The sequence below is a fragment of the Vicugna pacos genome, chromosome 4 (genome assembly GCF_048564905.1).
Source record: "Vicugna pacos chromosome 4, VicPac4, whole genome shotgun sequence".
Lineage (NCBI taxonomy): Eukaryota > Metazoa > Chordata > Mammalia > Artiodactyla > Camelidae > Vicugna > Vicugna pacos.
In genome coordinates this window covers 1,565,695-1,589,600 of record NC_132990.1, presented here as the reverse complement: position 1 = coordinate 1,589,600, position 23,906 = coordinate 1,565,695, and the positions used below count along the sequence as shown (strand labels likewise).

At 39.2% G+C, this 23,906-nt stretch overlaps 1 protein-coding gene across 2 annotated transcripts in view; it reads right to left on the bottom strand.

The window, feature by feature from the left end:
- LOC102525112 (zinc finger protein 658-like) overlaps window positions 1–14,448 on the bottom strand; it is a 65,429-nt gene extending 50,981 nt beyond the window's left edge. For both annotated transcript variants that reach the window (XM_072959091.1, XM_072959090.1), the window contains exons 1-4: window positions 14,388–14,448; window positions 11,833–11,891; window positions 2,481–2,593; window positions 2,113–2,208 (exon numbers count right to left, since the gene is read on the bottom strand). In XM_072959091.1, the coding sequence (XP_072815192.1) occupies window positions 2,113–2,208; window positions 2,481–2,514 (130 nt within the window). In that variant the 5' untranslated portion in view covers window positions 2,515–2,593; window positions 11,833–11,891; window positions 14,388–14,448. The remainder of the gene's footprint in view (window positions 1–2,112; window positions 2,209–2,480; window positions 2,594–11,832; window positions 11,892–14,387) is intronic.
- Between the last annotated feature and the right edge of the window lie 9,458 nt (window positions 14,449–23,906).

The window sequence follows — 23,906 nt, the reverse complement described above, 5'->3', positions numbered from 1 at the left end:
TAACATAAATATGAGACTGAAAATTTACTTATTAACTAATTTAGCTGTATCCTAAGGTTTCTAATAAGTACACTCATTATTTTATAAATGTCATGCAATTTTGGATTTGATTTCCTTTTATATACTATTGCTTAAAGACATAATTTTTAATGTTTCCATGCCAAAGAATTTGTTTACTCATTTTACCAGTTTCTAGATTTATCAAACATGTTGAGAGAGTATTATCTGTGACTTTAATTTCTTGGATTTACTGGGGTATTCTTTTTGGACTAACCATAGTTTCACTTTTATGATTATATTCCATGGGAACTTGAAAGGCTTGTTATTTGACTTCAGCATACACATAGACAAATATTTATTTCACTTTAACACAATTATCACTTATATCCTCTGTAAGAATACTTATTTAATATCCACAGTATCTATTATTTAATCAGATGAGAAATAATCTCCTACTCCTATTGATTTTTAAGTTCTTAGAACTCCATTATTTTGTGGTCACTGGTATCATATTTTTTGGTGCAGGCATTCAAATGCTTAAAGGGTTACTTTAAATTAACCTTGAGCTAGAAGGTCTCCAAGTTAATGCACTGCCTAAATTCAAACTTGAATGGTAACAGAACATGAAACCCTAAATTTATTTTCACGTAATAACTTTTATTATCCTTTTATTACACTCTTTCTAAAATACTTATTGAGAATACCCCTTTGAGTCGATCAGTATAATCCAGTTATTTACATTTAGTGACTAGGAGATAGCCTTGATCTAAATTACATCAATCTTTATGTTATCTCTTCAAATGGCTTCATAACATAAAATGCCAATATGCACACTGAAGGTATATTTATTTACTCTAAGAATTATTTTGTAATTATAACTTTCGAAATTCCTGGAATTATTTATTAGTTTAGTCAAAGGTCAGTAAGCAGATGAAAGATGCTTCACAGCATTACTGGTCAGGGAAATTGTTATGGACAATTTGTTAAATATGCTGAAGCCCTAACCCCCAGTATCTGGAGATAAGGCCTTTAGGGAGATAATTAAGGTTAAATGAGTTCATATGGGTGGGGTCCCGATTCTGCTGTCCTTTTAAGAAGAGGACACATCAGAACTTTCTCCACGCATGCACAGAAGAAATGCTACATGAGAACACAGTCAGGGGGTCATCCGAAAGCCAGGAAGAGAAGCCTCACAAAAAAAAATCAACCCTACTGGCACCATGATCTTGTACTTCCAATATCTAGAACTGTGAGAAATAAATTTGTTGTTTAATCTATGGTATTTTGTTACGCCAGTCCAGCTGACTAATACAAAAATTGCAAATCAAAACCTTAATGACATACCACTTCACATCCACTATGATGGCTAGAATAAAAGAAGTCAAATAAGTGTTGGTAAAGACAGGGAGAAATCAGAACCCTTACATGCTGTCATCAAGAATGTAGAACAGTGCAGCCACTTTGGAAAAACCTGGCAGTTCTCAGAGTTACCATATAATCCAGCAATTTGACTCCAAGGTGTATAAACTAAAGAGAAATAAAAGCATATCTACACGCAAACATTTGTTAATAAATATTTATGTCAGCATTACTCAATCACAGACAAAAGCTGAAATCCCAAATGTCTACAGACTGGTAAATGGACAAACAAACATGGTATATCCAGACAATGAAATACTATTTTGCCATAAAAAGGATGAAGTACTGATGAGATGCGTGCTACACTATGAACCTTGTAATGCTAAGTGAAAGACACCAATCACAAAAGACCACATAATGTGTGATTCCATTTATATGAAATGTCCAGAATAAATTAATCTATAGAGACAGAACATAGATTAGTGGCTGCTAGGGCTGAAGAGGACATGGGATAGGGAGGTGGTAGCTGAAGGGTACGGTGTTTCTTTTTGAGGTGAAGAGAGCTGACAGGTGATGTTTACACAAATCCATGAATCTATTAAATGCCAGTGAAATGTACACTTTAAATGGGTGACTTCTATTATATATGAATTACATCTCAATAAAGCTGCTTCAAAGGAAAAAAAAGCTTTCACAGTGTTCCCTTCAATGTCTGAATACCCCAGGTATTTCCTTTTGTCGGTGCTCACTCACCTGGATACCTCTGGTTTAGGGATTCTTCCTCTAAGGACCAGGGTTCTTCATCTTGTTCCAACTTGACAATCACCTCAGGTGTGGGAAAGCAATACCCTGCAAACATAACAACTGAAGCTATACATAAAGACCAGATCCATGGGCTTTTTAGTTTCCCAAAGTGGAGCAAAATGAATGTGCTCATTTGAAGTTTTCAACGGGAACGCAAATGACCCATTGTTTCTGTTTCTCTCAAGGTTTCAGTTACATTAGAAATCTTACTCAAAAGCCTAAACAATATTAATCTCTATAAAAGGTCTGTGTGTTTTGCTAATTTTAAAAAAAAGAAGTGTATTCCAGATGGGAGTCACTTGGTAAAGTCTGCTCACCCACAGAGATGAGGTGGCTGTAGTTCTCCAGCATCACATCTCTGTACAGGGTCTACATACTGCCATTCATCCTGGGTGAACTCCACAGCCACGTCTTCAAATGACACTGAACCCTGAAACAACAAATTTTGTTCAAAAGTTCAGGATTAGGTGACAAAGAAAACACCCTTGAAAACTACTGCTTCTCCTGTTGTTTACTTTTAAGACTCTAAAACAAATCATTATAAAGGATGCCTATCTTTGACCTAATTTGTCTTTAACTTTGGAGTTACTCAATTAGGTACAAAGATTTTTAACTTACCATGATTCATTTACAAAAGTTTAGAAGTTACAGATCTTTTTTAAGATAAAAAAATTCAAAGTAAACAGACTTCTTACAACTTTTCTGCTATATCCCAAGAGATTATCCTGGGTATTCTAGAGATTCCTAGAATGGTCAATCCCTCCTTGGACATCATCACTGTAAATAATGGGAGACACATTAGAGATACACGTAAGTCGTGGAGATAGTATACATGTATGTATAAGTAAATGTATAGAATTCATGAAGAGCAAAGAATAATTTACCAAAGACCAGTATGAAAGAATACTATCTATACTGAAGTAGCTGATATAGAGATAGGTATATAATCAAGAGCAGAAGGATCCACAAATCAAAAGTACACAATAGCGTCACAAAAAAACAAAAAGAAACCAAGATTATACAAAAGAAAATCATCAAACCACAAAAAGAGAAAGAAAGGATCAAAGAGGAAATAACAAATCAACTGGAAAACTAAGGTCAAAATGGCAATAAACACATCTATCAATAATTACTGTAAATGTCAACGGACTGAATGCTCTAATCAAAAGACACTGAGTGGCAGGTTGGATAATAAAACAAGAGCCTACAATATGCTGCCTACAAGAGACCCATGTTAGGCAGAAGAACACACACAGATTGAAAGTGAGAGGATGGAAAAAGATAATTCATGCAGATAGAAACAACAAGAAAGCAGGAGTAGTAACACTGATTTCAGACAAAATGAACTTTAAAACAAAGGCCATAAAGAAGGACATTATATAATGATTAAAGGAGCAATACAAGATGAGGATATTACACTCGTTAACAAAAATGCACCCAATGTAGGAGCACCTCAATACAAAAAGCAAATACTAAAAGACATAAACGGAGAAACTGATGGGAACACAACCACAGTAGGAGATTTTAACACCCCATTAACATAACTGGAGAGATCTTCCAGACAGAAAATCAGTAAGGCAATGGAGACACTAAATGACACAATAAAACAGTTGGACTTGGTTGATATTTTTGGACATTACATCCCCAAAAAAGATATACATTCTTTTCAAGTGCGCATGGAACATTCTCTACGATAGATCTATACTCAGGCACAAAAGAAGTCTCAAATTTAAAGAGGATAGAAATTATTCCCAGCATCTTTTCTGATCACAATGCCATGAAACTAGAAATCAACCACAGAAAAACAAAGGAGAAAAAAGAACAGCATGGAGATTAAACAACACGCTACTAAGAAAACAATGCATCAATAATGAAATCAAAGAAGAAATTAAAAAATATTTTGAGACAAATGACAATGAAAACACAACCACAGAAAATCTATGGAATGTAGCAAAAGCAGTCCTGGCCTTCCTTGAAAAAGAACAATCTCAAACAGTCTAACCTACCATCTAAACGAATTAGAAATAGAAGAGCAAAAAATCCCAAAAATCAGCAGAAAGAAGGAAATGATAAACATCAGGGAGGAAATATATAAAATAGAGATAAAAAAAAGAAAAAAAAACAATCAATCAAACCAAGAGCTAGTTTTTTGAAAGAGTAAAACAAAATTGACAAACCTTTGGTCAGACTCACCAAGAAGAGAGAGAACACAAATAAACAAAACAAGAAGAGAAAAAGGAGAAATTATAACCAATACCACAGAAATACAAAAAACCTAAGAGAAAATTATGAAAATCTACATGGAAACAAACTGGATAACCTAGAAGAAATGGACAAGTTTCTGGAAACATACAGTTCACCAAGACTGAATCAAGAAGAAACTGACCACTTAAACAAGCCAATCACTAGAAATGAAATCGAATAAGCAATACAAAGCCTCCCTGCAAACAGAAGTCCAGGATGAGATGGCTTCACTGGGGAATTCTACCAAACATACGAAGAACTCATACCAGTTCTTCTCAAGCACTTCCAAAAAACTGAAAAGGAACAAGTACTCCCAAACTCACTCTATGAAGCCTTTATCACCCTGATACCAAAACCAGACAAAGACACTACCAAAAAAGAAAATTATAAATTAACATCACTAATGAACATAAATGCAAAAATCCCCAACAAAATATTTGCAAACAGACTCCTCAGCACATGAAAAAGATCATACACTATGATCAAGTTGGATTCATCCCAGGGTCACAAGGATGGTACAACATACGCAAATCAATCAACGTGATACACCACATCCACAAAAGAAAAGACAAAAACCCCATAATCATCTCAATAGATGCAGAAAAAGCATTTGATAAAATTCAACATCCATTTATGATAAAAACTCTTACCAAAGTGTGTACAGAGGGAACATATCTCAACATAATAAAAGCTACTTATGACAAACCTATAGCCAGCATAGTACTCAACAGTCAAAAACTGAAAACCTTCCCACTAAAATCTGGGAGACGACAAGGTTGCCCACTCTCACGACTTCTATTAAATATAGTCTTGGAAGTCCTAGCCACAGCAATCAGGCAAGAAAAATAAAAGGGATCCAAATTGGAAAGAAGTAAAATTGTCACTATATGCAGATGACATGATACTATATGTAGAAAACCCTAAAAGCGCCACACAAAAACTACTAGAGCTAATAAAAGAATTAAGAAAGGTATCAGATACAAGATTAACATACAAAAATCAGTTGCATTCCTTTACACTAACAATGAATCAAAAGGAAAAGTAAAGAAACAATCCCTTTTAAAATTGCACCTAAAACAATAGAATACTTAGGAATAAATCTGACCAAGGAGGTGAAAGACTTATACAAGGAGAACTACAAAACACTGATTAAGGAAATTAAAGAAGACCCAAAGAAATAGAAAGATATCCCATGCTCTTGGATTGGAAGCATCAGTATCATTAAAATGCCCATACTGCTTAAGGCAATCTACAGACATAATGTGATCCCTGTCAAATTACTCAGGACATTTTTTACAGAACAGGAACAAATGATCCTAAGATATATGTGAAATCACAAAAGACCCAGAATTGCCAAAGCAGTAGTTAAGAAAAAGAACTAAGCTGGAGGAATAATCCTCCAGACTTCAGACAATACTATAGAGCTACAGTAATCAAAACAGAATGGTACTGGCATAAAAACAGACATACAGATCAATGGAACAGAACAGAGCCCAGAAATAAATCCACAGACCTATGGACAATTAATCTTTGACAAAGGAGGCAAGAACATACAATGGAATAAAGACAGTCTCTTCAGCAAGTGGTGTTAGGAAAACTGGACAGCTACATGTAAATCAGTGAAGTTAGAAAATTCCCTCACACCATACATATAAATAAACTTAAAATGGCCTAAAGACTGAAATGTAAGACAAGACACAGTAAGTCTCCTAGAAGAAAACAAAGGCAAAACATTATCTGACATAAATCTCAGCAATGTTCTCCTAGGGCAGTCATCTACCCAGTCAATAGAAATAAAAGCAAAAATTAACAAATGAGAGCTAATTAAATTCATAAGCTTTTGCACAGCAAAGGAAACCATAAGCAAAACAAAACAACAACCTATGGAATGGGAGAAAATATTTGCAAACAATGCAACTGACAAAGGCTTAATTTATAGAATATATAAACAGTTCATACAACTTAATAACAAGAAAACAAAAAACCCAATCCAAAAATGGGCAGAAGATCTGAACAAGCAATTCCCCAGTGAAGACATACAAATGGCCAACAGACATATGAAAAAATGTTCAATATCACCAATTATCAGAAAAATGCAAATCAAAATGAGGTATCACTTCACACCAGTCAGAATGGCCATCATTCAAAAGTCCACAAATGATAAATGCTGGAGAGGCTGTGGAGAAAAGGGAACCCTCCTACACTGCTGGTGGGAATGTAGTATGGTGCAGTCATTATAGAAAAACAGTATGGAGAGTTCTCAAAAAACTAAAAACAGACTTACCATATGATCCAGCAATCCCACTCCTGGGCATATGTCTGGAGGGAACTCTAATTCAAGAAGATACATGCACCCCAATGTTCATAGCAGCACTATTTACAATAGCCAAGACATGGAAACAACCTACATGTCCACTGACAGATGACTGGATAAAGAAGTTGTGGTATATTTACACAATGGAATACTACTCAGCCATAAAAAAGAATAAAATAATGCCATTTGCAGCAACATAGATGGACCTAGAGGTCATCATTCTAAGTGAAGTAAGCCAGAAAGAGAAAGACAAATACCATATAATATCACTCATATGTGGAATCTAATAAAAAATGAAAAGAAAAAAGAGAACACTAGTGAACTCATCTACAAAACAGAAAGAGACTCGCAGACATAGTTAACAGTTTTATGGTTACTGGGGGAAAGAGGGTGGGAAGGGATAAATTTGAGAGTTTGAGATTGCAAAGGTTAACCACTATATACAAAATAGATAAAAATCAAATTTCTTCTGTATAGCACAGGAAACTATATTCAATATCTTACAGTAACCTATAATGAAAAAGAATCTGAAAATGAATATATGTATATATATGCATGACTGGGACATTATGATGTACACCAGAAACTGACACATTTGAACTGACTATACTTCAAGGGAAAGAAAGAGAGAAAAAAAAGAATACAATCTACACTTAAGTAGCTGATATAGGGACAGGGATATAATCAGAGAGCAGAAATAGCAAACAATCTGACAACTACTTTCCTGTGTAGGTCCCATCTAGTGGTATGAGAAGCTTCTTGAATGCTGCTGCCAAACACTGATATTTGGGGAAAAAAGGGGAAAAAGTGGGTTAGAAGTTTCAGTGAGACAGATCTGTTCACGTGGCTACTAAAAGGCTATAGAAAACAAAGCTGGAAATGTCCCTTAAATGAATACACACCTGGTTTTAGAACACAGAAAGGAGGTCTGGGGTGAAGACAAGCATTAAGAAGTTCATAGCAATTTAGGTGGTAACTGAAGTTGTCAGGGGCAATTAGATAGCAACTTGAGCACATACGGACTGAGGAAAGAAAAATACCAAAAACAGCATTTAATAGATATTTAACATAAAGAGGCTGGAAGGAAAAAAAAAAAAAGGTAGGGGCCACAAAGCCAGAGGAAAAGCAGTTTTCTGGAGGGTAATAATACAATCATGAGAGGGTAGAGTCTTAGAAACTGAGAAAAGGGAAAGTTTCCATGGAAAAGATTTCAAGAGGCTGGAAGGAAGGAGAAATGAGGAGTAGCTATTCACTGGGTATGAAGTTTCAGTTATACAGAATCATTAAGTTATACAAAATCGTTACAATCTGCTGTACAGACAAGACTGTACAGTACACATAAAAATGTACTGAGGTAGCTCTCATGCTAAGTGTTCTTATCACAATTAAAAATAGAAAGAAATGGAACTAGATTAAGAAATAAGAGGACAGAAACAGCCTTTTCCCAGTGTTATTTATCCAATTACTTATTCATTCACATTTTCAGTATTATTGAGTAAATACCTCCTCTGTGTGAAGCTCAATGTTAGGAGTTCGTAACAAAAATAAACAAATAAAAGAACAGGAACACTTTCCATAAAATTTTATTCTAACCTAAAAAAAAAAAAGATCTGTTAACTGTATTTCCCAAAACAAAACAAAAAAATTAATGAGAAAAGTGACATTGTTTTCATTTTTGCCCATCTCTTTAATATCTGGTTGAATACAAATCAGCTGAATTCAAAAAATTAGGCAAATAAATGATATAAGTGAAAATGATGAAGTAGGGGTCTAAGAAAATTCTTTCCTCCATAAAATCAATTTTAAAAAAGGGCAAGAATTATAGAAATTAATAAAGGCAACCTAGGGAATACTTACACAAGGGAAAAAAAAAAAAGGCTGAAACACACTAAGAAAGTGATACCTTTCAACTTACCCTGTCCTGTCCCTCTCTCTCCAATGCTGAAGTACTTTAAGAACTAGCCTGCAAAAGCAGTTAAAATGAGCAGCCTGGTAACTACTAGAGTTCTGTCAAAGACTCACTCCAAGAAAATGCTTTATTTGGTCTGTTTGGAGGTCTTTATTCGAGCTAACTCAGAGTCATATAGTGCGAAAAGTCTTATCCCCAGAGGCATTTGTCAAAAGCACTCAAAGGCATTTGTTTAACTTACTACCTGAGGCAATCGATAACAGCTGGGGCAAACAATGGCCTCATCAAAAAGCTTAAAATGAAAAGCTGGAGAATGCGATGTCCGTAAAGGTTCTGAAAAACTCCCACATATTCCTGAGAGCCTAGAAGGCCACACACATGCATGGAGCTGTGCGTATGCCCAGTGCTGTGCATGCTCAGGAAAGATGTGAGCAGGCCCTAAGCTCTCACCTCTAGGTGACCTTAAGGTTTGGTGTGAAAGCTGATGCAGAGTTGTAAACTGTCTGCATGACCACTGAAAGAATGCCCTGACATGCACACAAGCCCCTTACCAAAAACTGGGAGACTTACTGGTTCCAGGCATTTAAGGAAATTTCTGTAGAGACTTCAACTGCCTCAGTGACAGGCTCTACAGAATTAGTTCATAAAAGTCACCACACAAATAAATTTCAAACATGACCACTATGGAGGGGAGAAATTCGGATTCCCAGAGTTGCCACATTATTTTATTTAAAATGTCCAATTATCAAGACAAGAATAAACTGAGGCACATATGCAGGAAAAAGTGTAATCAACAGAAACTGCTCCTGAGGAAGCAGATGTTAGACTTACTAGGTGATGACTTTAGTTATATTTAAAATAGCAGATTTAAAGACCTAAAGGAAACAATGTCTAAGGACCGAAGGAAAAGGATGAGAATGATATTTCCCTAGATAAAGAATACCCATAAAGATACAGAAATGATTCAAAAGAACTAAATGGAAACCCAAGAGATGAAAGTACAAAAACTGAAAAAGAAACTTTCACTAGAGGGGTTCAACAGTAGATTTGAGCAGGTGTAAGAAAGTATAAACAAACTGGGCAATATGCCCATTGAAATTATGCAGTATGAAAAACAAAGAGAAAATAAGGACAAAAAGTAAAATATGGGATAGCATAAAGTTTACAAACATATGCATAATGAGAGTCCCAGACAGAGAGGAGAGAAACAGTCTGAAAGAATATTTGAAGAAATACTGGCCAGTCTCCACATCTGATGAAAAGCATCAAACTACATATTCAAGGTGGGGAGGGTATAGCTCAGAGGTAGAGCAAGAGGTCCTGGGTTCAATCCCTAGTACCTCCTCTAAAAATAAATAAACCTATTTACCTTCCTCCACACCACAATCAAATAATTAAATACAATAGTAATCTACATATCCAAGAAACTCAACAAACTTCGAGTAGCATAAACATGGAGTAAAAGATCCACACCTAGACACATGATGATCAAACTGTCAAAAAGGCAAAGACAAAGGGACAATACTGAAAGCACTAAGAAAGTGACTCATCATGTACAAACAGTAGGAAAAGCTGATTATTAATCAAAAACCCAAGGACAGAAGACAGTAGTATGACAGATTCAAAGTGCTGAAAGAAAAAGAAAACCTTCCTAGATACACAAACCCAGAACTCGCCACAGGCAAAACTGCCCTATAAGAAATAATACAGGGAGTGGCTCAGAAAATCTGTACAGACAGAAAGCAGGCTAGTGGTTTCCTGGGGCCTGGGGGTAGGGAGCGCAATGGGGTTGCAGGAGGGAATAGCTAAAGCATATACAGTTGCTTTTTAAGATAACGAGAATGCTCTGAAATTGGTGTGTGCACACATCTGGGCGCATACTCAAAAAAACTGAATTTTGTACTTTAAATAAGGCTGAAGTAATGTGAATTGAGTATCAATTAAGCTTTTTTTTTTTTTAATGAGAAAAGATAGTCATTCCGAGGCAAAAGAGACGATTAAAGGGCCAAGGATGGAAATGGGATGAGCCATGGAAAAGGACAGGGGAAACCAGATGACTCCATGAAGACATCAGCAGGGGAAGGACAGAGTCCGTGGAGTGTGTCACAGACACTAGGGGATAAACTTTGCAGAATGGTAATACGAGAAGTAGAGGCAAGTGCTACAAAAAAGTTAACCAAGTAAAGGATTAGACAAAACCCAATGGATCTGATTATAATCAAGTCTCTGGTCACTGGAGATCACAGGTAAGTGAGAGGAATCAAGGCATCGTGCAGAGGTCTCAGTGTGAATGGAAAGAAAGGGCTGAAACATTTGAAAGACAACAAACAGAATTTTAAACTCTGCTGAGCTACCCAAGTACCATGGGTACTCAAGATTATCTATGGAGAGTAAATTTAAGGATATTCAGTTGATTCGTCAGAAAAAAATGTCTAACTTAACCTCTGTGTTTGAGTTTCTCAATAGTAGAATTGACCGAGTTCACATTTAGCATTACACCTTCTACTTTTATTGAAGAGCAAGTAAAAGCAACATTCTACATTATCTTAGGGTTGTTACTGGGATGTTGTTAACTAAATCGCTTACTTGAAGAACAACAAAAGATATTTTTTATCTTCAATTGTCTTTACATTCAATAAGGAATCATTTGGCTTTATTTTCTCACCAATGTCAACCTTTAAAGAAGTATTCTGTGTCTGACATGAACACTGACACGGCTGTCAAAAACCTCAAATAAATCTGGAGCTCCATTCTGATAAATCTGTAATATCAGAGGTCCTGCTTATTTATATCCACATGCCACCTTTGCTCTGCTATTCATCTGTACAGGTGACCCTTGAACTACCCTGGGGGAGTGGGGGGTGGGCAGATTAAGGATGCCCAACCTCTGCACAGATGAAAATCTATGTATAACTTACAGTCGATCCTCTGAATATGTGGTTCCGCTGTACCTGTGGTTCCACGTCTGCAGATTCAACCAACTACACACTGCGCAGTACTGCAGAATTTGCTGTTAAAAAAAATCCACGTGTAACTGGCCCTAAGCAGTTCAAACCTTTGTTCAAGGGTCAACGGTATTTCTAGATCTTCTCTGAATGCATCTTATGCATTTCTATTTCTGCTTTTCCATGTTAATGTATAGACACTTAAGCCCTTATAAAATCCACTGCAAAATAAATAAGTCATTAAAAACTGAACTCACCTGACATACGTCCATTTTCTACTGCTCCCGGGAAAATGTAAAGAACTGTGAAGGTTCAGCTGGAAAGGAGAGAAGAGAAAACGGGTCATGAGAAACCTCGTCTCCTATATTCATCTGTCTAACAATCTCACAGCACCGACTGGAGCAAAGGCTTCCCTATGGGAGAATGTTCCTTTTGACATTCCTGAGAAGGGACAGGAAGACCACACACAGGTAGCGTCACCTGAACATGAGCACCTCTGATAGGATGATGTGGTCTCAACCTTGCATTTTCACTAAGGCAAACAGCTTTCTTTTTCCTATAAATTAAAACTTTATGCAAGGTTATACTGTATAGCACAGGGAAATATATACAAGATCTTGTGGTAGCTCACAGTAGGAAAAAAAACTGACAATGAATATATGTATGTTCGTGTATAACTGAAAAATTGTGCTCTACGCTGGAATTTGACACAACACTGTTAAATGACTATAACTCAATAAAAAAAGTTTCAAAAAAAATAAATAAAAATGCTCAATAGTCCCCCCCAAAACCTTTATGTTTCCTTCTAATAATTAACAACAATAATATAAACAACCACAACAAAACTGAAACAACAGAGGTTTAAACAAATTCAGGTACCAGAGGCGACATCCTCTACCTTCATTAAACGTAATGTTGTCAAAAAACTACTTCAGCTGGGTTGTTAATCAAGTTCTTTTTGAGTTTATACCATGAGTTAGAGCTGAATAAAAATGGAATGTATTATGCAAAAAATATATATTTTAATCCTTTGTTCTAAAATGGATGCATTTTTTTTAAAAGATATTTTAATAACATGGTTATAGTACTTATCTTTGTTAAGTAAACATCATTGTGCTTGGTTCTGCTCTGTGTGACTATAAATAATCATTGGTTTCAGACCCAGTATTTTGGGGCTTCTATAAATGGCCAATACAGAAATCTCTTCACCCACTATCATTTTATTATTATCTCTGTTCAGGAACATAGGGAATTTTTTTCTATGTTACTGTCCATCACCAAATGTGGCATCTAATTATTCTCATGGTGTGAGTGCAGCTCAGTTTCTGGAAAAAGTGAGGGGAGAGTGAAGGGAATGGGGTGCTGTCTATGATTTCATCAGCTCTGGCTGCTTATACTTTGCCTGGACATCATATCCTCACTAGCCATCCAGTGAAGAGCCTTTTCCGGTGCGGCCTGACGGTCAGACATCTCTCTCCACCCCAGGTTACCACCTTCTGCAAGTCGGTCTACACTGTCCACTGTCACAGTCTGTGATGGTTTCCACATGCGATGACATCACCAAGTCTGACTCACCAAATTTCAGTCATGCTATACAGGGATCAAGAACTGTTTCTGATGGAGCAACTCAAGATCTGCCCCTTTCTAGAACTTTCTGCCTCTGCTCTGAAGCTCTGGTGAGGTGTCTGTCAGATGAGCTGTTCTTCCAAGTGGCAGTTATTGTTGCGACTCCCTCTTTCCTATCTTAGAAGAGCTACTTTACTCCAGAGGGGCCAAAGGAACAAGTTCACTTATTTGAAACTTCATCCAACACTAGAAATCGGACTCTTTTAGAATTCACTAAAAATGTACCATCTATTATGCAGCCATTAGCTGCGTTCACCTACCACACCTGAAGTCAAAATAATATTTTGGATGTACGTAATTGAATATATCAGTAAAATTAACTTCACCCTTTTTACTTTTTACTGTTGCTACTGAAAAATTTTTAATTACATTTGGTTTGCATTGTCTTTCTATTGGCCAGCAGCACTGCATTAGATTATTAGACTGCTTTTGAAAACGGAGACAGATTGGACAGTTCAGGAACTTTCAAGAGCCTCACTCTGACCAGGGGCTCTGCGAGGAACCCACAAATCCCAGTACATATCTCCCACATGGCGAGTCCTGTCTGCAGCCACTTCACAACCATGTCTTTGGGAATTTGGAGACAGGCTGCCAAGAGCTCTTAAGTTTGCAACTCGGTAGGGGGCAGGGAGGGTATTAGGAACAGTAAGAGACAGGGAGTAAAATCTATTTGTATTTGCAACCTCTCACCTACCAGCTTGTGTCCTGGAGTATATATCATTCCGCCCACTGGAAATTCCTTTCATTAAAAAAAAAAAAAGGCATGTTTATAACAAGCAGACTTGTTATGAGGGTTAAACGAAACGCCAAAGGGAACAGTGTCTTATGACAGCAGCTTACACAGAGATTCTTACAATCACTTCTCAAAATCTTTTGCAGATTTATTTTATTCTCACAGTAACTGCACAAGATACGATTAGTAGCCTCGTGTTCATCAAGAACGTTACAAAGGCGCATTCTCGTCCCGCCGCTGGCGGCACCCGCACCCGGCCAGCACCGAACACCTTCTCCCGACCAGGATTTCAGGCCCACCTCGAGCAGGCCGGGCCGGCCCGGCCCACGGGGCTGGGGGAGGGGAGGGCCCGCTGGAGGTTCCCGAGACTTCCCGCTCCCGTCAGCGCGAACAAAGGTCTACCCGACCCAGCAGGGCCCTAAGCCGCGCGGAGCCAGGTCCCCATGCTCTCACCTCCGGTGGCAGCCTTGCCTCCGACAACCACTTGCAGACGCCGAGATCCAGCCCAACTTAGGCGGAGGGGGTGAACCGAAGGCGGAGCGGGATGCGCGCTTGCGCTGACTGAGCTCCCGGGACCCCTTCCCAGAGTGCTGAGCGGTGGGCCCGAAACATTCAGGACTACATTTCCCATAAATCTTTGAGACCACAGGAAATAATTTTTGAAGCTTTTTGGCTTGGTTTGTGAGCTTGAATTCTTGACAATTTCACCTGATCCCTGGCGACTTTTCCTGAATTCCTAGACATATGGGTTTAACTTTATGATATAACATGTTGCAAAATCTGATTCTTCATCGGATCCTCGTTGGAAAAATAGTAACAGTGAAAGAGACGACAATTTGAGAAACACGAATGTGGACTAGATACAAGAAATATTAAGGAAAATTACCGTTACTTTGGTTAGTATGATAATATTCGGATGATGTAGGAAATTGGTCTTATTTTTTAAAGATACATAGTGAAATATTTACAACTATGAAATTATGTATTTGTAATTTACTTTTTAAAAATTCTGCAAAACAATTAGATGAAGCAAATATGGCAAAAGATTAAGAATCGTTAAATCTGCGTAGTATGTGAGTGTTTTAATTTCTTTTTCACAAAGGGTAAAAGACGTGGCGGGGGGGTGGGGTGGGGGGTGGAGGGGAGGTGGTGGAGTAGGGTTAGGGAGAATTTAACTGCAACTCCAGAAGGGTACCTTTCAAAATCAAGCTGCCAAGAGAAGTAAAGATACAAACAACTAATACAGCTGTGAAACAGAACAAATGCTAGAAAATGGAGTCACTATTAACATAAAAGAATAACATCTGTGACCAGCAAGGGGGAGGAGGAAAAGGTTAGCTGTTCAAAATTACACAAGTGATACTTGAAAATACATACAACCCAAAATAAGAAAATTATTATCAGTTAATAATAATGATCAATTACAAACCTGGCTTGTATAGTGGAGCTTATGTTCAGCTAAGACTCCCAAACTGTCTTCCAAAAGTTGATACATCATTTTGCATTCTCACCAGCAATGAATGAGAGTTCTCTTGTGCCATAGCCTCACCAGCAGTAGGTATTGTCAGTGTTTTGGATGTTGTCCATTCTGACAAGAGTATAGTGGTATCTCATAATTTGCAAATCTGTAATAATGTCTGATGCTGGCGTTCTTGTTATGTCTATTTGCATAAGTATATCTTCCTTTTGAAGATATTGTTTTAATCAGTATTTGTATATTTTAGATAAAATTTCTTTAGTGGACATGTCTTTTGCAAATGTTTCCTCTCAGTCTGTGGTTTGTCTTTTCATTCTTTCACAGAGAAGTTTTTAACTTAAATGAATTCAAACTGATCATTTGCTCATCCATGGATTGTGCTTTTGACGTTATCTTAAATCTCACTGCCAAACTCAAGGTCACCTAGTTTTCTTCTGTGTTATCTTCTAGAATTTTTATAGTTTTGCGTTTTATTTCTGTTTATGATCCATTTTGAGTTAATATTTGTGAGAAGTGGAAGAAACCAAAACTCTTTACTGCCCTTCACACCCAACCCTGTAGAAGCATGTCTTCTCTTTCTCCCGGTCCCTCAATCCTGCACAGCCCTCAGGACTGCATCTTTAACCCTGATTGAACGCATCTGCTGACACACCTGCCTCCCCTACTAGGCCTTGAACTTCAGCTCTTAGTCATTGCTCCAACCTGTGTCCATCACATGACCAAGCTCATTTCATCACAGACTCGGTTAACCTGTCAATTACTTTCCCATCAACACAATGGACATGGTGAAAGAAATACAGTCTCCCATATTCCTTTTTTTTTTACAAGCACAACCTTCATGAATTCTGGCACACATTAATGTAAATGTTGTAAAGGAGATGATTTCTGCAGCAGTCCCTGACTCCCCGACAATCCTCACAGAGATGTGGGATGGCAGGACTGGAGCTAAGGTCCTTGGATACCTCTTGAATACACTCAGAAGTCTCAGTCCAAGTGAAGGCTCCTTTCTATCCACTGGAAACAGCTATCAGTTGAGAAGAAGGAAGCCTAGAGACTTGAACCTCATCTATGATTCTCAGACCCAGCTGTCATGAAGCCCCAAACTTTTACCTGGAAATGAACAGTCACCCTACCTACAGATGCAGAGTGGTCTAAGAGGAAAAACGCAAAACTCATTTCTCAGAGTCAAAACCAAGAAGGCTTTGGCTACTGATTTTCACAAGGGAAAGATTAGGATCACAAACTTATTTATAAGGAAATGAACTTCGTAGAGTTGTAAAAGGCAATTAGCCCTTGATGTTCAAAGTTACTATTTTGCATCTTGCATCTCCACAACAGGCCCAAGTTGGTCACATGACGATCATTTTATACCTTGGTGCCAACACATTCAGGAACTCAGACTGCAGGAAGCATGCTTCCAGGTAACTCGCTGTAACACAGGAAGTCTAGAGTAGATCATGGGGGGAAAATGACACGTATTGAGGTCTAGAACAAATCTCAGTTCTGTTATACATTTACAACCTGTGATCCCTGGGCAAGTTACCTGAGACCTGGTTTCCTTACCTGTAAGTGAAAAAAATATATACCGCAAAGGTCAGGATGAAAACGACTGAAACCACAGCACCTAAGACAAGCTTGCAACTAATGCTAGTCAGCTGGTCACGGTGAAGTCCATGCAGACTTTACGCCTACACCCCACCCCCAGCTCCCACCAGCCACAGATGGGTTCAGAGCGCAGAGCATGCTGAAACACTCAGCATCTGAGACAGACCTTGGACAACATGTATAATGTTGGTTTTCAAATGTACAGGAGCCCCAAGAAGTGAAAGAGGAAAGAAAAGCAAAAAGGAAGAAAGAGCATCTCAGGGTCAGGCCGGTGGGCAGGCAGAGCAGGCTGCAAGAGGGGTGGGGTAGCTGGAGATGTCTGTTGGGCAATCGGTCGTCTTCTACTTAGTAGGTACATTGCTGAGAGCAAGGTGAGGAATAAACTATATGTAGTTCCCAGAAAACTCAACCTGGATGCTTTACAAGAAAATATTTTTATTAATACTTCAGAATTGAGAACATACAAAATAAATTCAGCAGAATGACGTATCACCTGCAGTCCCCACCAGGAACACATTATTAGGGGTGTTACTAATATCAAAATGAATTCTCTTTGCGTTTTACTTGCACTCAAAGCTGTTCAGAAACTGGATTTTCTGTTGCTCATGTAAGATGGTCTCCTCACATCTTCGAGCTCCAAAAACCACACAAGGGACTTCTTTACTAAAAGTTACATTAACAGTTAAGCCAGCACAACTAGGAATCTAGTCTGGAGCCTCTGTAGAGGATTTATACTATCGCTGGTCCTGCCTTTCAACCAGGTGGTACCAAAACCCAGCAAAGTTCCAAGGGAGGGATGGGCGGAGTGCCAGAGCCCAGAGTAAGAAGGAAGTTCATGGAGGAGATGACTCTCACAGGAAGGCAGGACCTGCCCAGGGCCCAGCGTTTCTTGGGGATGGGCTGGAGGGAAACACCACTGGCATCTTAACAGGATGCTCCTCCGCTGCAGGGACTGACTGTGCTGCCTGCACACTGCACGTGGGTCGTGTGGCACGTCCACCTCCACCACATACACACCAAAGGCCATTAACACCTCCAATCAATGTAACAACAAAAAGCAAAACAAAACCCACATACATTTCGCAGTGTCCCTGGAGAAGGGGTAAAAATCACACCCACTGACTGAGTATTCCTAAGGAAGCATAAAGAAAAGAGAACAAGTACAGTAGGTAGAAAGTCAGAGAGACAACAAGGGAAACACAAAATCTGATGAGTAACCAGCAGAAAAAGGGCATCCTTCAGTGACTTTCACCCACCAACTCAAGTCCCAGCTCCTGAGAAAACAAAGTCCTTCAGAACTCAATCCTGCCCATCCCAGCTGCCTCCCCTCCAGTCTTCTCTCCAAGGCCCTCCCTTCCGAGACAACTCCTGGTTTTCCTGACCAGATGGGATGTGTCATGCTCAGACCTCTGTGCCCTGGCATGTGCATTCTGCTCTACCTGGAGTGCACGTCTCAAGGCAAACTCCCAGTCGTACATCCACACCCAGCTGCCAAGGTTTGTGAAGCCAGACACAGGCAGCCACACGCCACCCGGCCTTCTGCCCCCACAGGACTCCCCACGGGCCTTCTGGGCTCCCATCCAACTGCACCACACTGTCTGGAGCAGGAGCTACTGAAGGGCAGGTGCCCCCTGAGTCCTTGCAAAGAACTGGTGCTCAATGAATTCTAAGTGAATGACCTTGCATGAAAGGTTTTGTAAAAGGCTAAAAAAGTGAATCACACAGAAAACAGACAATAGATATTTTCTCCTATTGAAAGCATGTATTTTCTCAACTCTGATCTTTGGTTGAGTATCACTGAGGTACCAGGCAGACATGCTCTATCACTTCCCAGCTGGGTATCTGTGGGCAAATTAATTTTGCTGTGTCTCAAATTTCCACTTACTGAAAGCAACCAGCTCTGCAGTGTGGTTAACAGGACTAATTAATGTATGCTTAAAAACAAACAAAAGTAACAAAAAGCGATGACTAAATGGTGGTTCTGACTAGCCTGCCGTAATCACAGACACCTTAACAGGACCGGATACTGTACCAGCAGGAATGTGAGCATAATGAAATTCTGGTTAAAACTATGTTTTCTTTAGGAGAGCTGAAAGTCAACAAACCCAACAGCTTGTCTTCCAGCTGCACTGTGCTCTCCACATTCCTCACTACTGATCCCTAGTGACCACTATGTCCCCCAGCTCCGCTGACAATGTGGACTCCCAGGTCTTTGGTCTCTGACCACACCTCCTCTTACTCTTCTGTAGCTAGCCCACTGTGGACACCTAAAGTCAGGCATTCCTTTCGCTCAGCTCACACATTTTTTCTCATCTTCTCCCCTCTCAAGGCTTCCATTAGGATCTCTATGGAGATGACCTCACGACCTCTCAGTCACATTCAGAAAATGTTTCAAGCTGAATTTATCCAACATAGATACTTACCTTAATTAGATCATGAAGCGTACAGCTTCAACTTCTCTCTTACATGCCATTTTTCCCTTTTCCCCAAGTCTTTTACATCTCACCTATCTCAGCTTCCTCTTTGCCACCTCCTAAAACTACTTGCTTGCCAAGGTTCCTTCTTGGGTCTTTCTGTTCTGTCTCACTGGTTCTTAAACTCTCTAGGATAACGAACCCTTTGAAAATCTAATGAATGCTATGGATTCTTTACTAAAAAGATAAACACACAATATATGCATGCAATTTCACCTAACCAATGATCACAAATAAGAATCTGTGTTCATCCACACCAGACTACCACTTACACAAATTTTCATCTCCAGATTCTATGTCCCTCTTATTTAGGACCCCCTCTGGATATAGCCTAAAGGGCCAACGGGCATGATAAACTTAAAAAGTCCAAACCAGAATTCACTATATCTCCTTAACAAACTCCCTCTGCCTACAGTATTCCTCCTCTAATAATGGCACCACCGTGCCCTCAAACTAGAAGCCTTGGAATTAACAACCTTCCCCATACCACATCACCAGGTCCTGTCTCAGAATCTCTCCCAAATCCAAATTCTTCTTCAGCCTCTTACCCTTTAAGACTTTATCATCCTTTGCTTCATCCCATTACCTGCCATGATGAAAAGTCCACCACTCCTCTGATACAATCCCATTACCAACTCTAACATTTCCATCTTCAGGCCACTACGTCTCTTCACCTTTAGAAGGTCACATAGCCTGATTCCCCATCTCAGTTTCTTCCAGCAGTTTACAGCAGTTCTAATCTAGATTCTCCCAAAATTTCAAAACTATTCATGTGCCTGCCTCTTCTCAAAAACTATGATGCTTCTCCATTGTTCAAATATAAAATCAAATTCTGTCCTGCCCACAGAGTCCTCCACAATTTGCCAACTAAGTCCTTTTCCAGGATTGGATTCCACAGCTTAGACTGTCACTTGCACCTTTTGTCTTCCTATGAAAAACAAACCCACTCAGAAAGGCTCAATCCAAACAGCATTCTTTATATCCTCTACCTAATAATTAGCAAAGGACTTTGCACAGAAAGGCAAAATTCCTAATGAACAGATTCAGAAAATGAAAACAAAATTTTCTTCCTTAAAATCTCTAAGTCCTTCGGGAAATATTAAGCTTTTGAAAATATCAGTGAATAAAATATTAATATTTCAATCAAGAAATCCTTTATAAATCCTGCATTGTTACGTAGGATGCTTCCATGTTTTGGCAATTATAAATAATGCTGCTGTTAATATAGGGTGTATGTATCTTTTTGAGTTGATTCTTATTTTGTGCTGGCTTTATTCCTTTCATAACTATGTAAGTTTAAAACGCTAAAGCTCTAAACGTTCTTAGAAACAATGAACAGTACATATACGTAAGCTTGAAAATATATGTGCAGTAAAAAGAATAATCTATCAAGCCGTGAAAGACATAGAAGAAACTTAAAAGACACATTAGTAAAATGAAAGAAGCCAGTCTTAAAGGGCTACAAACTATATGACTCCAACTAAATGACATTCTGGAAAAGGCACAGCTACAGAAACAATAAAAAGATCATGGTTTCCAAGGGTTTGGGGAGAAGGAAGGAGGGAGGAATAAAGAGATGGAGCACAAAGGGGTTTTAGAGCAATTAAATTATTCTATATGATACTATAGTGGCTACGTGTCATTATGCATTTGTCAAAACCCACAGAATGTATATCAAGAGTAAACCCTAAAGTAAACTATGGACTTTGGTTGATAATAATGTGCCCATGTTGGTTCATCGATTGTACCAAACATGCCACACTGATGAATGATGTTGATAGTAGGGGACTATATGTGTGGGTGGGGAGGGCTATATGCGAACTCTGTATTTTCTGCTCAATTCTGTTGTGAATATGAAATTGCTCTAAAAGAATAGTCTATTAAAAATTATTTCTAAACAACCCAGCATTGTTAACCACCATTTACTAAATACTAATAAAGCACAACAGCGATTAAACTTATATTAAATATCATCAACCTGCAGAAAAACAGCTATCATCTGGACCCACGATTATAATTGCAGTATTGTACTTGGACCTTAAGAAAGGAAAAAAAATTACACTAAGAGAACTTGACATTTCACCTGATACACTTAAGTAAAATAAGTAAACAACAGTGATACAAAGTTACCAAATCTAAATCACCTTCAGGCTAGGAAAAATTCTTCCCGCATTAAAAAAAAAAAACTTTCAAAAGACATGCCATGAAACTAAGGACTTTCTTCAGTACACATTTAACTGTTTATTTCTTCTAAGGGCCCAAGGACGTGATGGGCAATTCCCAGCCTCACACAATGGGACCTGGTGACTGGCATGCTTACCAGCAGGTGCACAGCAATCAGACCTACGCCTGAGAAGCGATGCTGCGGGCAGTACCATCTCTCCATTACCTTCTAGGACTTGTTTCCTTTAGACCTGACCTAATTTAATTTCCTTTATGTGTCCTAAACCTCTGAGTTCAAGGGAATCTTCACAGCTCTATACTGTGAAGCCCTCTGTTCCTGAAGAGAATGAAAATATTCAACTCTTTTTTCTTTTTTTTTTAAAGAATTTTAACTAGTCTTTGTACTTTAGCTAGCATACTTGGTAAAACATTCCCTCTATGCATTTCTAAAATTATGACCATTCAAATTCCAATACGCTTCTGAAATAAATTTGCTTGTAAGAGTAAAACACACTAAAATTTCAAAATTATTAATAACACTAATTAAGGAAAACAGGGAGTAATGAAAAGGGCTCTGGCAACGGAAACGGGATCTCAGTCTACAATCTCAAGCCTGACTATTTAGTTGTGCGACCTCAGCAACCGGCTTCACCTCGAAATACTTTCTCTTCTCAAAGAGAGAGAGCACTACCATTCCGTCTCTGCAAGGTGGCTGTTCAGGTAACATGAGGTAACAGTACCTAGCACAGTACATGATACGAAGTGTTCAGAAACGGTTTGCTTCCTTCATTCAACACAAAAGACACACTCACATGAAGGTTTAGGTATAAGGGAGCCTACACTTCCACAACGCTCCGTCAGCATAAAATACAACAGGTAATTGGTTATAATAAAACAACAACAACAACACAACACAACACAGTCACCCTCATTCCACGCACGGTTCTGAGGGATCTGGAGCCAGACAAGGGAGCCTGCATATGGTTCTACAAGAACTCCAGCAGGGCTGCATACATACTGAGCACTAAAGCAATAACAGGGGAAGTCCACAGTCATTGTGCTAAAACATCTGGATGCCTTTATGCTAGTACGGGAGTTCACGCGCAGTAAAACGGGGAAAAAACTAAAATTAGGCCCAACTCCAAAAGACTCCAAGAAATCAAGACAGCGATGCTAACTTATCCTTCCTGAAACACCAATAGTACCATCTCCAAATCCATTTAAAAACTTCCAGAGTGAAACATTCCACACCAACACTGGAGCCGCTTCATGCTTTATAGAAAGCCTGTGCAGGAGAGAATCCCCGGCACCACGAAAATGCTGAACCGAAGAAGCCCTTTGTGGAAAACGCAGACGAGAGAGGCAAATAAGATGATTTTGGGGTCAAGCACACACACCTCTACGAAACGCCTCCCAGACCATGGCGGCCGCCACGAGAATCTTAAGGATTTCCCAGTTTAACAATCAGACAGCAAGGGAGGGCCGCGAGGCCAGCACCCTGGGGTGGGGAGCGGCGGTTCCGGACATGGGGGTCCCCTGCCTACCGGGGTCCTATGCTCGACCCCACCAACCCCCTCTCGCGCACAGCAAGGGCCCAACGGGAAGCGCCCCGGCCCCGCCCGAGGCCCAGGCGCGCGGATGGCGGGACAGCCCGCCCGGAGTCGGGGTCGCGGCGAGGCGCCTGGTTGGGGTCGCGGGGCCGGGGCCGACGCCGCAGCTGTGACAGCCAAGACGGGCGGAGGCGGGCGCGGCCGGCACGCGGGGCGCGGACACTCACCACTGGACGCCATGGGAGCCCTAGCCGAGGTGGCAGGTTGCTGCAGTGCGGCCCGGTATATCATATCAAGCATGCCACAGTGATGAGGCATGTTGAATCACAGACTTAAACGTAAAATGTGAAACTATAATAAAACTCTTAGAAAATAATTCGTCAATGTTTTTTCACATATAACACCAAAAGCACAACCGTGGAAGAAGAAATCTGGTAAGTTGGATTGTGTTCAGATTAAAAACTTCTCTTCTGTAAAAGATTCTGGTAAAATAAGTCAAGCCATAAACGGAGAAAATTCATGAGGGAAAAAAAATGACAAAGTGAAAAAGAGGAACATAATCATAATCATAGTTCAAAAAACATACTATAACTCTCAGTAAATGAAAAAGCAAGTTGCCAGTAAAGTAAGGAAGCAGAATATTTAAAAAACACTATCAGGCAGTATTGATCAATTGACGTTTACAGAACACTAAACTCCACAA